At 49.5% G+C, this 15,127-nt stretch overlaps 1 protein-coding gene across 5 annotated transcripts in view; it reads right to left on the bottom strand.

The window, feature by feature from the left end:
* jarid2b (jumonji and AT-rich interaction domain containing 2b) overlaps window positions 1-15,127 on the bottom strand; it is a 66,104-nt gene that overhangs the window by 18,879 nt on the left and 32,098 nt on the right. For 4 of the 5 annotated variants that reach the window (XM_088319231.1, XM_088319233.1, XM_088319230.1 and 1 more), the window contains one exon: window positions 159-285. In XM_088319231.1, coding sequence (XP_088175357.1) covers window positions 159-285 — 127 coding nt within the window. Of the gene's footprint in view, window positions 1-158; window positions 286-12,619; window positions 12,707-15,127 lie in introns of those variants that run through there. The other variant, XM_088319235.1, reaches the window with a different exon arrangement.

Raw genomic sequence — 15,127 nt, 5'->3', positions numbered from 1 at the left:
CGTCAAGCATCAAGCAAGCAACCCAAAGCGAGTTCTACAATGTTGCAGAAAAAGAGAGAGACGCGTTTCCCACTTGAAGTAACGAAGAAACGCCTCGAAATTTGTTTGCGGGCTTGCCGGAAAAGGAAGAAAAAAGGAAAAAGTCGAAAAGTTGTTACCGTTTTGGTTGGCGCTGGCATGGCCGTCCAGCTGGCGTTTCTGCGCGCTGCGAAACTCCTTGAGGGACAAGTAGAGCACCTTTCGCATCAGCCGCTCCTCCGACCACGGGATCCCATCGCTGTCGTCCTGCCCCAAAAAAAAAAAGCTTTTCATTTTCAATTAAATTTCATTCATTTATCTTGTGAAATAATTATGTGGCAATTTAGCAAAAAGAAAAAAAATCATTTCATTGCAAGCACATTTGAATTTCTTCATGTAAAAAAAAAAAAAATCAATCTAAAGTCTTGTGAGGACGGAGAATCAAACCCCCCCCATCCCGCACGCACGTGTTGTGCATCCGCTAACGATGTCATTTGGCAGACAGCTTGAAAGCATCTCCGAATAGACGTCCAGACGCGGGCGGGGGGGCACGCTCTTATATCTCGTTACGTCGACATCTTGCAGCGATTACTCGACGCGCTGATGTCACCGACGCCGAGCGCCTGAGTCACGTCAGGAATGCGCTCGCTCGCAGGCTTTGCATTATTCAATCATTCGGCTTTGCTCGTTTCCTCAAGTCGTTAGTTTGACAACAAACGAGCCCGGACGACGCATTTCCCGCCCATTAAGATGTTTACCCCGACGTACGATTGCGCTCGTCCAAACGCGCGCGCGCGGCTCGTTCCGAGATCGCATTTCTCTTCCTCATCATCGACGGGACGCGGTGAGATTCGCCGCCTAATCTTTATCATCGACGGAAAAGCTGTGCTGATCGCCAATGCAAAGCAACGCAACGCCGCCATCTACGGGCAGCGTCTCGTCATTAAAGTGGCGGTCAGCCGAATTTCACAAGCAGGTGAGTGAGGCGAGACCCTCGACCGCGCCTCGCTGTTGAAAAAGGGAAAAATTCAACTTCAAATAATTCAGGATTAGGATTGACGCGTTTGCAGTCAGGTCTCTGTTAAGTATTGAAATGAAAACGCATTCAGCAGCAATAAAAAAAGCGCACTGGTTGCATTTCTGTCAATAATATAATATTTAGCTGCATCCGAAAAAGAAGAAAATGTGTTTTTGTTGCAACGTGTTAAAAAAAAAAAAAGAAAAAAAAAACAATGACAGAAAAAAAAAATCTTTGTATTGTTGTTCCCGTTTTGTTTTTGTTGCCGATCAAGTTTGTCTTCAACAACATCATTTGCATTTGACGCTTTTTCTGACCTCATTCACTCACTCGCTTCTTTTCAACTCGTCGTGTCAATATTGGCGAGTCGCGCGTTTGCGTCGCATAAAAACAAGTTAGCGTTTTGATTTTTCCGCTCCTCTGGGGGTTGTTCAGCGTTCTACGAAAGCGGGCGTCGACGTTTGATGGCGTTGACGCCGGCGACGCGTCTGCACAAATCCGACTTATTTGCGGCAAATCGTTCAATATCGAATATTACATTTTTAGATTTTCTTTTGTGTTTTTTTTTTTTCACATCCAAGCGTGTGCGCGAGTGTGTTTTTGTCGAAGCGTTTGTGTCGCTGGCAGCCGCGACACACCCTGAACGGCTCCCATCGGAGCTGGTGGAGTCTCGCTAATGAGCACCGGGACCTCGTCGCGCACGAGGTGTGTGTGTGTTTTTGTTTAATGTGCGCTGTCAACCCCCCCCAACACACACACACACACACACACACACACACTCGGAGATGAATAGTACTTAAAAAAAAACAAGAAAAGAAAAAAAGCGTCGCTCTCCATACGTTCGAAATGGATGATGGATGTGCAGGTTCTCATTTTGAGGTATAAAAAAAAATTCTGATGATACGGAAAACTTTCCGATATTTCTGTTCTCCTCTTAATGACTTTGCACAGGAGATCGTCTTCTGCGACGCAAATGTAACATTTCCTCCCGGAATGTGCAAGCTGTCTGGGCTAAAAATAACCCAGCGTTGCACCGCTTCCTCTGACTGACTCTCGCGGATGTCACGGCGCGGGAATGTGGGCCGCGCGCCAACCGCGATGTACCCCCCCCCCCCAAAAAAAACACGCTCCAAATGTGTTACGCTAACAGACTTTGCCACTCGGAGCACAGGGGGGAGAAAAAAAATGACGGAAGCAGGGGTGACGTTGTTGTAACAAACGTCTGGCTTCTTGTCGGACCGCCGGCCGGATTTCAAGCGCTTCCTTCCTGCTTTTGCAGATGAGGGCGCGTCGACCGTGAGCGCTACGTCGTTAACTGTCGTTTTAATTCCCGTCGAGGTCACCGCTGCAATAATTTTAAGGTTTATTTTTGAGCCGCTCTAACATTCGCCTGTTTTCAGGGGGCGGTGCCGTCTCATACAAACGAGCCACTGCTCAGGCATGCTTATCATCCGGGCAGAATTACCAACGGAATTGAAGAGTCGTCATTGTTGCGGTCCAGCGGTGCCTTGAGATAAGAGTGACCCGACTTACAAGTTTTTGAGGCACGACTCTCGTTCTTTTTTCCTTTGATTTGCGAGCACAAATCGGACACGAGTGATAGTGAACACAACTCACAAGCAACCGATAAAAAAACGACGATTACTGCATCACTCACAGTAGTTGTGAAACTCTTCTTCATTTGTGTCTGGTGGCCAAGTTGTGCACACCAGAACTAGTTCATTCTTTACATTTTATTGAATTCTGTAAAATAGGCGACCCCCTCCCCCCCTTTTTTTTAAATTTTGCCAATTTTTTGTTAAACACGTAACATAAGATAAAGATGATAACGTTGAAACATCGGCTGATTTTTGCCCTTTTTTATAGGAAAAAAAACCAGTCACATGTATACAATTTTTTTTTTTTTAATGAATCGGTCCATTATTCAATTATCGCATTTTTTTCCTGACAAATATTGTAATCAGCCTAAAAATAATCTACGAAACCACAGCCGCTTCTGGTACGAACTTCGCCAATCCTCATAATGATCCCCACTATTGCTTGTAAATTGTGAACTGCCTTCGGTGAGAGTGTTTGTCAATGTGTGTGTGTGTGTAAGCGCACGCACGTGCGCGCATGTGTTGTGAATTGCTTCTTTGTGTCCACCGGAGAGCGTTGACCTTACATGGTCTCTCGGCAAGCGATTCAGTGATTGGGCCGGTCGGTGCGGAGGCCCCCGCAGCCCCGCAGCTCCGCAGCCGCCACGAAGCTCTTGCCGAAGCACACGAGAGAAGCAAGCCTTGTGGGAGTTGGCGGCAACATCGCAAAGTTAGCAAGAGTGGGAGAGAACTTGGTGGGCTGCAGGGATGAAACGCTTTGCGATCGGAAGAGATTTGGCGAGAAGGGGAAGAAGACTGAGCAACCCGCAAGAAGACGGCAGATGTCGAGAGGGAAACGGTTACATTGCGCTGTCCAATTTATTTTATTTTTTTACATTTTCACATTAAAAGGTTACTGTAATGCAGAAACCACATTTATGCATTTTTTAACAACAAAATACATAAATAGATGAAAATAAATATAAATAAATACAAATAAATAAATAAAATAAAAATAAAATTAATTAATTAAAAAACATTTTTTTCAAAAAAATTCAATTTTTTTTTTCACAGGACAGTGACGAAATTTTGGAGCAAAACATTCACAATTAAAAAATTAGGGATTTATTTTCAACAGCTAGTCCTATTAAAAAAAAGTCTGCGGCTGTCAGTAATCCCATTTCAAGTTCTTATTTTTAGTATCGTATTTAGTGACGAGAACGTGCGACTGGGAAACAGATGAAAGCACCCAACAAAGACAAAACAAGAAGTAGAAGATGAAGAAATGATGCAGTTATCGTTTTCAAAAACAAACCGCAGCAGAAGAACACAAATAAGCGACGCCAAGCTGAATTTGTTTCGTGTTCCTGTCGTCACAAACGTCTTAGCAGGCAGCAGGCAACTTTCGGCTCCGGCGATTTTTTTTTTTTGGCTTTTGTAGACAGAAATTGATCAGGTAAGAAAAAAAAAAAGTGGTGGTGGGGCAAGGCAATATGACTAATCTTTTTGAATCATAAATGTGATCACAATCTTGCCTTCTCTTGCATGCACGAGAACTCATTTCAGTGGATTTATGAAGAGCAAACGATGCAAAGCGTGGCCCGCTTAAAAAAAGAAAAAAAAACCTGGCTCAGAGGCAAGCAGGTGGTCAGCAAGGGTCAAAGTTGAGCTTCCCGGGGCGGGCCTAAAAGCCACTCGTGCTGAAAAAGGACCTGCCAATCACACGTTTGCATTTCACATCCCCTGCAGCCTCCTGGGATGCATCCAGCAGCCCGAAAAGGCCGCCCCCTCCAAACGCAGCCTGATAAAAGGTCGGGCGGGGGGCCTCTTTCGATGACAAAGTGCGGAGGAGGAGCGACGCAAAGAAAGGACGGGGGGGAGGCTTTGCTTTCACTCGACGAGTCACGTGGGCCTCGCGCAACGGCGGAAGGTGACAAGGGGGCTTTCGGGCGGGGTTGTCAACAGCCGAAGCGAACGGCCCCCGCGTGCATATCGGCGATACGTGGCAATCTTCATCCATCACCGGGCGACATGACAAAATAAACAATGGCGCGGCGGATCAATCACTGTCTGTTTAATGCCGCGCACATCCCAGGCGAGACCAGTTTAAGGCGGCGGCGGCGGCGGCGAGGAACACGATATGCAAACTGAACGCATACTCATGACTGCTTGAATACAAAAAAAAAGAAAGTCGAGCCTCCCCGCAACGGGAAGAGGAATTAGAAACACACTTCTAGCGTGACGATAACCATAGAAGACGTTGCTAACTGCATGACTAACGTGGCGTCATAAAAACAAATGTGTTACTTTAAGTTTTTTGGGGAGAATAGAAAGGCTCGCCTGCACTTTAACGGTGATCATCATCGTCATTATTATTATTACGACCAGTCCCAGCAGTAATCGCTCTCATCGACTTTCATTATTATTATTATTATTATTGCCATAAATCGATAAAGAGCATCCCAGCCCACCCTCGGCGTCGGCGATTTCCTGTCGTGTGAGGAAATGGTCCTAATGCACGTCCAGTCCGTCTGGCGCCAAGTCGCTGTCAAGTGGGGGGAAATGAGGAGGGTTGCCAAGTGAGGTCGTCGTAAACGCTCGCCTTTAACGGCCTCCGAGATAAGAGCGTGGAAACATACGGCAGAAGACACGACGGCAAAAAAGGGAAGAAAAAAAAGAAAAGACTGGAAAGCCGCCTTCATCCGATCAAAGCGATGCGGCCGCCGTGCTTTTTGGAGCGGCGGCGGGGAGATTTGGGACTTCTGAGGGCTGTCAAGTCAAAGCAACACCCATGCCCATTTTTTCCCAGATGAATTAATTGCGGTTTTCGGACTTCGGAACTCCCAAAGCCAAGTCTTGATCTCGGTTCGCTGGGGAAGAACGCCAAAAAATGGCCGTCCTCCGTCGTTTAGCAGATAAAAAAAAAAAAAAAAAAAAATGCTATTTAACATCCCTGACGCACATGAACTCCTCCAAATATGGCGAACGAAGCCAAGCGGCAGACCTGATCAGGACCAAAACTCGAAATTCAAGTTGCGTTACGATATCATCGTTTTATATTGCGGGAAACGTTTCTCGGTGGGAGGAAGAAACGAAAAGAATAGCAAGTGAGCGAGATTCGATTAAGAAGAAGAGCAGACGCAGCAAGCGCAATTGATCAAGTGGGTTACGGAATCGAGGGGGGGGGGGGACAAGCCCACGGCTTGGAATGATCTCAGACAATGTCGAATGCAAGAACATCGGGGAGGGGGCGGAGTCAGCAGGCGCAGCAACCTAATCACATTAACACGAGCAGAGGACGGATGGAGAGCGGATAGCGGGGTGGCGGTTCAGCGCCAGAACAACTGCGATTAGAAATCAAGTCTCGCTCGGAGAAGCTGGAAAGGTCAGCGTGGACACAGTGAGTGCACGTGCGTGTGCGTGTGTGTGCGCGTGTGTGTGTGTGTAGTTAGCAAGTTGAGGCCGCAGGAGAGCCCAAGGTCTCTGGCGCACACAAGGTCGATAGTGAGACACTGCTTCTGCGTGTGTGTGCAAGGTTGTGTCTATTTACGTCCGACGGAGTGGACAGCCGCCTACTGGTCAGGAGCAAACTTGTCTGATGCGGCTAGCGCCGGTGGCGTGTTTTTTTTTTTTCCACGGGAATGAAGAAAGAAAATAAATAAATAATCACAGAACAAACTTTGACTTTCTCACAGCGCTGGTTGTCGAGATGGTACCGAAACCTTTCACACCGCTCCGACCTTTTTAATCCGTTTGACATAAATGATCGTGTCAATTTTGGAGGACATGAAGTCGAACACAGCATAATTTGCTTCGCCGGCCAAAAGTTGCGCAGGGCAAAGGTCAATTTCCGACATCTCATTAACTGAATGGACGTTGGGCCGCGGATTCTGGCTCCGGTGGAAATCTCAATGTGGTTTAAACAAGACAAGAGGACGCGTCACCCCCCCAATAAAAAGAAAAAAAAATTGTAGCACAGTCGCACTCATTCCTTCAAGAAGTTGTAAATTCCTCGAGGGTGAACATCGTCCGGTGTCCGATCTGCTGAAACGGAGCGTAAACAAACCACGCGACCTTTGGATTGGTTAACGGCCAGTGAGGCTGAAGAACGAGTTGACGCCTGCGGCTGAGGAACGACGGCGACTCGCCGCGTAAAAATCGAGGTCGGCTGGGCCTCGTCGTAAAAACCTTTTGTGTGGCGTAAGGGAGCACGCGTTAAACCCCCGCTGGATTTATGGGCCGCGCATTTTATTGGGCAATCCAGAACCACGGCGGCCAAATTGGCGCTTTATGAAATCTGCAAGTCTGGAGGCTCGACGCCGCCGGGCTTCGATACGGTCCAGAAAGAGTTTTCCTGGTCCAAATTCACCACATTTGAGTGGATTGAATTGAAAATGTACGCGAGGGTTTTTGACGTCTATATCCGTCAATGGCAGTGAATGAGTCAAGCTGCTTTGTTCTCGGAGATCATTTGAAGGAACAACCAGAGACTGCGAGCACGCCCGCCCGGGTGGAAGGTTTCAACCACTTCTCACGTCAATACAATTAAGCTCTCGCGGCGGCGTCTCGAGAAGAGACCGACGGTCGTTTCGATGCGCGACGAGAATCTTAAGACGTCTGAACCACAAGTACGCTTTTCATATCCAGCTCATGTGCAAAAATCACCGGAAATCCTTTCTTTGTCATCCCGTCCGCTGAGTCACGACAACACTCGGAGAGCTGACGACGCCGCCCGCCCCCTCAACATCACAAGCCAATCCGCCAGTCTGGGAAATACCTCCGGGGGTTTCCTCGCCTCACGTCTGGAGCGACCGCAACAATCTTTTAAGAAAGGCCGACCGGCTGACAGTGGAGGAGAAAACATTTAGCTGACTCAGAAGAGTGTTGGCGGCCACGCAGCAGTCATAAAAATTTCCCACGGAGACGCAGCCGACGCGGGGGGGGGGCGGTGATATCTGACTCGAGTTATCTGAGTCACTTTGACGGCAGGAATCTTGAGGACTTCAACTGCGGGACTCGCTGATTATGGTGGTGCCTGAAAAGCGACGGCGTGTCACTTTGGCTTGAACAACGTCGGGATGATTCCGTTCAAAGCGACGTGATGAACTGACTCGTGGGACATACCGGTAATTTCAAGTACTGAAAAAAAAAATCTCAATCCTAATCCATGGCCTCTGTTTCATTTTGGCGTCGACGGCGCGAGTGGGAGGATCGCTGAATCGACGGAGGTGTGAAACGAGTCGACGGTGGTGTTGTGTTGCACAGACGGGCCGGGTCCTCGCCGACATTCTTCTGATTAACCGAGTGGAAAGCAAACCGGGAAGCAAATTGCCAGACAAAGAAGGAAAATAAAAGACCCAAATTTCATTTTTTTCTCCGTCACTGCACAGCTTCTGACGGGTTGTCGTTTGACATTTTCGGCAGAAGGACATTCGTATTCAAAGCCGCAACACTCGTTCCCGGTGACAGCGAAAATAATCTTGAGTAAATTCATCTTTTCCCTTCGAGAAAAAGGTACAGCAGCACGCCTGAGGATTTTTCGCTTCGACTTTTGTGGGATTTGTTTGACCACAAAACATGAAGTCCAACCCGGCCCGGCGGGAACATTTTAATGAGTACGGCGTGCGCGCTGGAGACGGGCAAAGCAGCGGAAGAGCAGCCGGAACGCGACCACCCGCCACATCTGTTATTTGGGATCCACTTCCTTCCGCGCCAACATCTGTTCAGCCGCCCTCCATCATCTTGCCTCTTTCGTACCTCCTCCCACCGCTGCCTCGCTCGCTTCCACGCCTCGTCGTCGGCGTCTTATCAAGCGACAGTCAGTGAGCAGCTGGACCACCACCGGGCTGGGATATTTTTCCCTCTTTGTGTGCCCCCCCCCTTCGCCGTCTTGCCTCTCCCACTCCGAAGTGGTGGGTTTGTGCGGTGAAGGCAGCCGGGATTCATTGGACTTGCAAAGAGCCACACAAACCACATGAGGAGAAAGCGAGGATGTTTCTGTTTTGTCCTTCCCACATACAACATTGTTTTGCCACACTGTCAATCCCGGCGTGTTCCCACTCCGTGATGCTAATCGCATGAGAGGGGGCGTGCTTTAGATGGGAGGGGGGGGGACCTCCGAGAGTCTTCCGCATTCTGGAAATTTTAGTGCAGGTGTGGGAAAACTACGGCTCGGGGGCCACATGCGGCCCGTTGAACATTTGAATCCGGCTCGCCGAACTTGAAAATAATTCAAGGAATACATTTTAGATCTATTCTAAATATTATTTAATATTTTCTAAATATTCTAAATAAATAAAAAAAGAACATTGGACGCCTTTCCCGGCAGTGCAGAGCAACTGAGTACTTCTAGTAAAATGCTCGATGACGCGCGTCATCGGCAAAGTGCAAAAAAAGTCATCACTTCCTGTCTGTCACGTCGAGGCGGCGCGGGGGTGAAAGTGTCACGACGATGACGAAGACGCGACATCCTGCCAGAGACGTGTGGTCACCTTCACTTTTCTTGAGACACGAGCCAGCGTCATCTTGGAGGTGGCGTGCCAGGCTGCCCAAGCCGCTTCACCCCCCCCCTTCCCCCGCAGGCTTGAATAATTAACTCAGTGCCTGTTTTTACTCCGAGTTTATTCACAGTCGCTGGACTGGAGGCTCCACCCCGTTTTTAAAATGCTTCAGGTGTTAGGAAGGAGTAACGAGAACACGCTTAAAAGTCGCGTGCTTTCACCGCGAAAAAAGTTTGTGGTTGACTCATCGAACAAAAATCGCTTGTTACAGGAAGCACGGGGATTCCTGCCTGCCCCCCCCACGCCACCGGTAGCGTGCCGTGTTGCGTCACTGGACTGACGAGGTGGCTCATTTGTATTCGTATGGATGGTGGCCTCGAGGGGGGGAGGGGGGAGAGTTTGGTGTGCTCACAGGTGCACAGGGGTGTAAAAAAAGGGGGGGGGGTGCGCCTTACGGAGAGCATGTTAACATTTAATAGTGTGTTATTAACACATCCGAACTCGCTGTTTGATCTGCTTTCAACGTGTACACGTGTTAGTTCCGCTTCCACGAACGCGCACGCACGCACTCTCGGTGTGCGAGCCGGCCCGGCGGCCATTACGGCTCCGGTTTGGCTCGCCATTAGCCATTCAGAGGCATGACAATACCCAGGAGGGGAGGGGGGGAGCTCGCCTCCGAGCCGCTGCCGAGGCCCTCGCATTAGTCACTCGCAGGCACTCGTCACACAAAGAGGCGTCGTTTTTAAAACGGAGCCTTTTGATTGATGCAATGCTAATTTTTTTTTTTAATCTGGGATCAGCACGCAAATATTTGTCAGGCCATGAAAATATAATCCCAAAATGGGATTCGCCACAGCGCATCTGGGGAAATTGACATCTTCTACTGAGTGCTGTGAAGCACTTTTATTTGAAGGAGAGAGGGGGGGGGGCACACGCCCACCCTCAACCAGCCCCAGATTATCCGTCAATCCAATCGCATCCACGGCGGAGCCACCAATCGGGCGGCAGCACGAGGAGGGGAAGCACCTCGGATTGGCGGAGGATGCCGGCGGTGCCCTAACAACAGCGGCCAAATGAGCGGAATTCTTTCTCCGGCTCACGCGTGGCCTCCGGGCCGCCCGAAGTGTGCCGTTGCATTCCAGCGTCATAACCCGTCCTGCAACCCCCCCCCTCGTCTTCTTCTCGTTCGCCCTGCTGTCAGTCGAGTGCCGACGATGTTATCCGACGTGACACCGAGCGGGATTCCGCCGAGATTAGGCAGGCAGAGTTCAGGCGAGTTCTCATTCAAAGCGGTATTTACACACCAGTGGCCACAAACACATGCTTGCACAAACACGCACACACGAGGCGCTCAGCCCGGGTTGAACGAGGTCTCTCCGCTGACCTACTTCTGTGCCAAGCGCAGAGCTCACGCGACAAATGCCGCCGCCACCGCAGCAACTGCTGGAGGTTTGTCCATTGAGGCGCCGAATCTCTCGACGGCCCCTAACGCCACACCACAACCCCAAAAAATGCCCCCCCCCCCCCTCCTCGCCACACATAAAATGGAAGCCTTTTACAAAGCAGCCATTTTGACAGAATGAAAAGAATCTGGTGGGGATGTGTCTCAATGCGAGATCACGAGACACTTTTGGATCGGCAGCAAATTGGAATGAATGTTGCCGCTAACAACTCTGAAATGGCACTTTTGCGGAAACGCCGAGTGAACGGCCCGAGATGAAATCAAGCGTTTGGGTTTTGCCTCTTTCACGCAGAGAACCTGCAGAAGTTGCGACATCACAATCAAGACAAACAGGAAATATCTGAAACTTTCACGCGGGCGCACAGCATCCTTCAACGCTCGCCTCTTTCATGCAAAGCGCCCGCAAAATTCCCGCATCAGACCCCAAAGAAACGAGACAGCCGCCGACTTAACATTTTCGCGACAACTAGACGATGTCGGCGTTCTTTTAAAAGGGCAATCGCCACATTCTCAGGTCCATTTGTGCACCGAATCAGGTGTGGCGCCGTCGATACAAAGCAGCCACGCCTCGGAAAAGTCAGCGCACAAATCGTCGTCGAGCTGAAGCTGGAAACATTTTTAAATTAAGAGCAGCGTCGGTCGGGTTTCAGCCTCCGAAAGGCGGCGGGGGTTGCAGGTGATTTCCGGGTCACGCACACTTTTCCGTTGGATCGATACAGTGTGACATTACAGTGCGGGCCGAGGTCACGGAACGTTTGAGCGAGGTCGCGTGGGCGTGTGAAAAGGAAAGAAAGAGAGAGAGAGAGAGAGTGAGACGTACTTCCCTGACAAAGCGCGAGGTGAACAAAAACGGAGGCGTGACGACATCAAGATGAATCGTTCGCCGTTAATCAACAACGCGGTGACTGACGAGTTGCGCCGTGATTCAATCTGCTTGAAAAAAAAAAAAATCACATTCCCATTCCGGTGACATCTCACAAGCAAAAGGCGGAATAAATGTCAAGTTGGCGCACTTCAACAATCGAAAACATTTTTTTTTTTTCAGTGGCGACGCGTGCGATTGATTTAAAGTCTTTCCCGAGCTGCTGCTTTCAGGCCTCACTCCAGAGCCTCGAAATCTATTTCAAATGTCGCACATCCCGATCCGCGACGATTTTGACGCGCTGACAAACCGAAGCTGCAAGTCGGCGTGTTTATTTGCACACAGGCACTACGATTAAAGGACAAGACACTGCGGGTGCGCTTAAGCCGCGTAAAAAAAATAAAATTGACGTCTTTAGCCGTCAATGGCAGTAAATGAGTTAAGTGACGGAGATTTTGAGCGAGCGCGGCAGTTGGATCATCTTTCCAATTGTCAGGAGGGGAAATTCTGCGCTAAAGTCGGGCAATTATGCTGCCACGCGAACTGGGCTTTCGTGTCACGTCAACATGACGGCGACGTGTGCGGCACACCGTCAACAAATCTTGGGTGTTAATCTTCCACTGCGGCGGTCGTTCGCTTCCTGAAATCTTTCCCTAAAAACTGCCGGCAAGTTGCTCAAAATGCGTGCGAAAGAGAAGTGAGGACATCCCGGGTGTACGTGACTTTTAATTCAAGACCTGCCGCGTCACTCCGCTTTCCGAGCCTTTTCCTGCCATTGAGCGCATTCAAATCACAAGCTTGACCCCCCCCCCCTCGAAAGAGCAAACCCGTGCCGGTAAACACTGCGTGAGAAAGGCAAACCGAGTTCGGAGCGCCGGCGGAGAAAATTCAACCCGCCAGATGGGCGGCAGGGGAGCTAAACGGTTGCGCTAAATCTCCGAAAACAACAATCAGGGAAGGATGATGCCGGCGTATAAACGAAAAGAAGATGTTTTCAGAGATTTTCTGCCTGGAACCAAAATCCGCCGGAGGGAGGGAGGGAGGGGGGCACAGAAAAGATAAGCTTAGGCCAACAACAGGCTGATCCAGTGTCAAATTTGAGCTGCCGGCATAAAACTCAGCAGGAAAGGGGTTAAGCTTCAAGCGGAGGCCTCATGCACACTGGCAGGCGGATACGATTACCGGTTTGGCGACTGGACGGCCAACAGGAAGAACGGGAACTGGCCGCCGGGGTCTCGCATCGATGGAAGAGCGTGAATCGTCGCGGGCTGAGAGTTGTTAAAAAAAACGAATACAAACGCACGAGATTCTTATCCATCACGTGCAAAAAAAACAAACAATTAAAGCATTTAAAAAAAACATTTGTAAAAAACAATCCACCGGAAATGGCAGCCTCATAAGCAACTGGACTATCGTTCAAATAGTTCAAAAACAACTTTCCTGCACACTTCATACACACACAAAAAATAAAAAGACATTTCGATTTGTTCCCGTGGCCGTTATCTGCAATTTGTCAATCGCGTGCACGCTGGCCAGGTGTTCATTTAGCGCTCCGCTCGCCCCCGTAGCGCGTTTCTCCGCGTTCCGCCGTGTCCGACAATCTTAAGCCTTTTAAAGCCCCGGTGTGTGTGCCGGTGTGACGGCAGATTACAGTGCAGCCGGAGAACGCTGTGAAACAAAGCCCGGGGCTTAGACCAGAGGGGGGGGGGGGGGTCGGGGGGTGGGCTCCGACGCTTCGGGACTCGGGAGTCCGTTCACGACCACAATGCCGAGGAGAGGCAATTAAAGGAATGATTGTCACCTCTCAGCGCTCAGATAAAACTCTCGTACCTCAGCCCCCCGCCCCTCTTTCGCGCTACTCCACGTATTGTGCCAAGAATTGAAAGGGGGGCCGGGGGGGTATTACATTTATACAAGCACATCCTCAAACGTATCGTTTGCGTTGTATCGGCAGAAGCGCTCATCCGAAACGGTCTTGAAATTCTCGACTTCGGCGCGGGTTTAAAATGAAATGTTACGTCGGGAGATTTTGACGCGCGAGAAAATTGTTGACATTTTTGTTGTCGACCGTTTCCCGGACTTTTCCGTTCAGAATGTCCAAAAACTGCCGTCGATGGTATACTTGAGCACGCCGTTGATCAAACAAGTAAAACGACCTTTTTTAAAAACTCTTTCCCATGAATGACATCCCACCTCCTAAGCTTGCTTGCGGCTCTTATTAAAAAAAATAAATAAGATTAACAAAAAAAAAAAAAAACGCAAATGTACACCTTGGTGGCATCCGCCGTCTCTTTAAATTGAAATCGTTGCTTTGGCTTAATTAAAGCGCTTAACCGGTCACCACGCAGGCTTCGCTCGATTTAGTGTGAGTGCTAATTAATGCATCGCTACTTGCGCCGGAACCGTATTGTAAAATGCGACTGTCGGAAAGGGTCGCATCGCGGCACCCGCCCGCCTCTCGGCTCGGAATCAGCAGCTAAGAAAAGGATCAATGTCAGACAATATGAAATGTTTTCTGTTTCAGTGCGTTTCGCTCTGCAAAAGGTAGAAAATGACGTGCACGCGGGAAAAATAAAGTGCCGGCAAACCGTTTTAGCTTGAGAGAAAACAATTATAGGAAACAGAGGGCAAATTTACTACAGGAAATCCCCCCCCGGTCCCCTTCGACGAATATATTTTCCCACTTCGCTTCGCTAGTGTGACTCACGCGACGACGCTCGCAACTTCCGCAGACGACCAGACGCTGTCGAATCCATCCAAACCGGAAACTCTCGCATCGTCTTCTTTCAACAACACGTCGCCACACCTGCATTTCTTGTGTCTAACGTGCGAACTTTAAGATTATCCAACTTCCTCTCCACGCGCGACAACCGCGGCGGCGACGTTGACGTGGGGCCTAATTCGCAGATTGTCATTTTGGGGACGATTCCATGTTCTGGCTGTTAGCGCAGGAACAGGGACAAATGGTGGCCGCGGGAACAAGAACAAGCGCAGATGGTCAGCTGAAATGAGTGTCGAGTGATGCGCCGCTCAAATCGGAGCGGCTTCCCGGTCCAGTTTGGCAGAATAAAAGTAGCACAATTAAAACGGCCATCGCGACGAAATATCATCAACCATTATGCTAGCAAACAACGCCGCATGCTAGCTGGCTCATGCTAAACATATCCACGGCGACCAGTCCTGGAGATGAGTCATGAAAGTCATGTTTAGAAACTGTTAGCTCGTGAGCTAAACTTAGCATTAACTTGTTGAAAGCAGAGAAAATAAAACTTGACGTCACTGAGGCACATGCCTTCGCCTCCCATCCATGACTGCGCCATTTGCACAAAATATACAGTCAGCATTTTAGCAGCGGTCTCCACGTTTTTATGAGAGGCGGCGGCGGCGAATCGATACAGCCGCTTGTTGCCTCGTCCCCCCTGAGGCTTCATTCGCACGACGCCTGTGTCACAATAACGGAGGATCAGACGGCGGGTTGAAAGGCGAGCGGACGCTTATTAAGCAGATGCGGCACCACAGCGAGCTGTTTGGCGGGGGGGGCGGTGGACAGAAAGGTCAATAGGAGGCTAAAGTCGGATAAAAACTCTTGCGTCCTTTTAGTCGGGCAATTCATTTTGCACAATTCGACGACACTCAACTCATCAAGCAATTTAACGTGACAAAAATGCGCCAAGATTAGCAAATGTTCAG

This window comes from Idiotropiscis lumnitzeri, chromosome 16, assembly GCF_059441095.1.
Source record: "Idiotropiscis lumnitzeri isolate Australia: NSW breed Sydney's pygmy pipehorse chromosome 16, RoL_Ilum_1.0, whole genome shotgun sequence".
NCBI lineage: Eukaryota > Metazoa > Chordata > Actinopteri > Syngnathiformes > Syngnathidae > Idiotropiscis > Idiotropiscis lumnitzeri.
The sequence above is the reverse complement of the archived record's forward strand: the minus strand, read 5'-3'. Positions and strand labels throughout refer to the sequence as shown.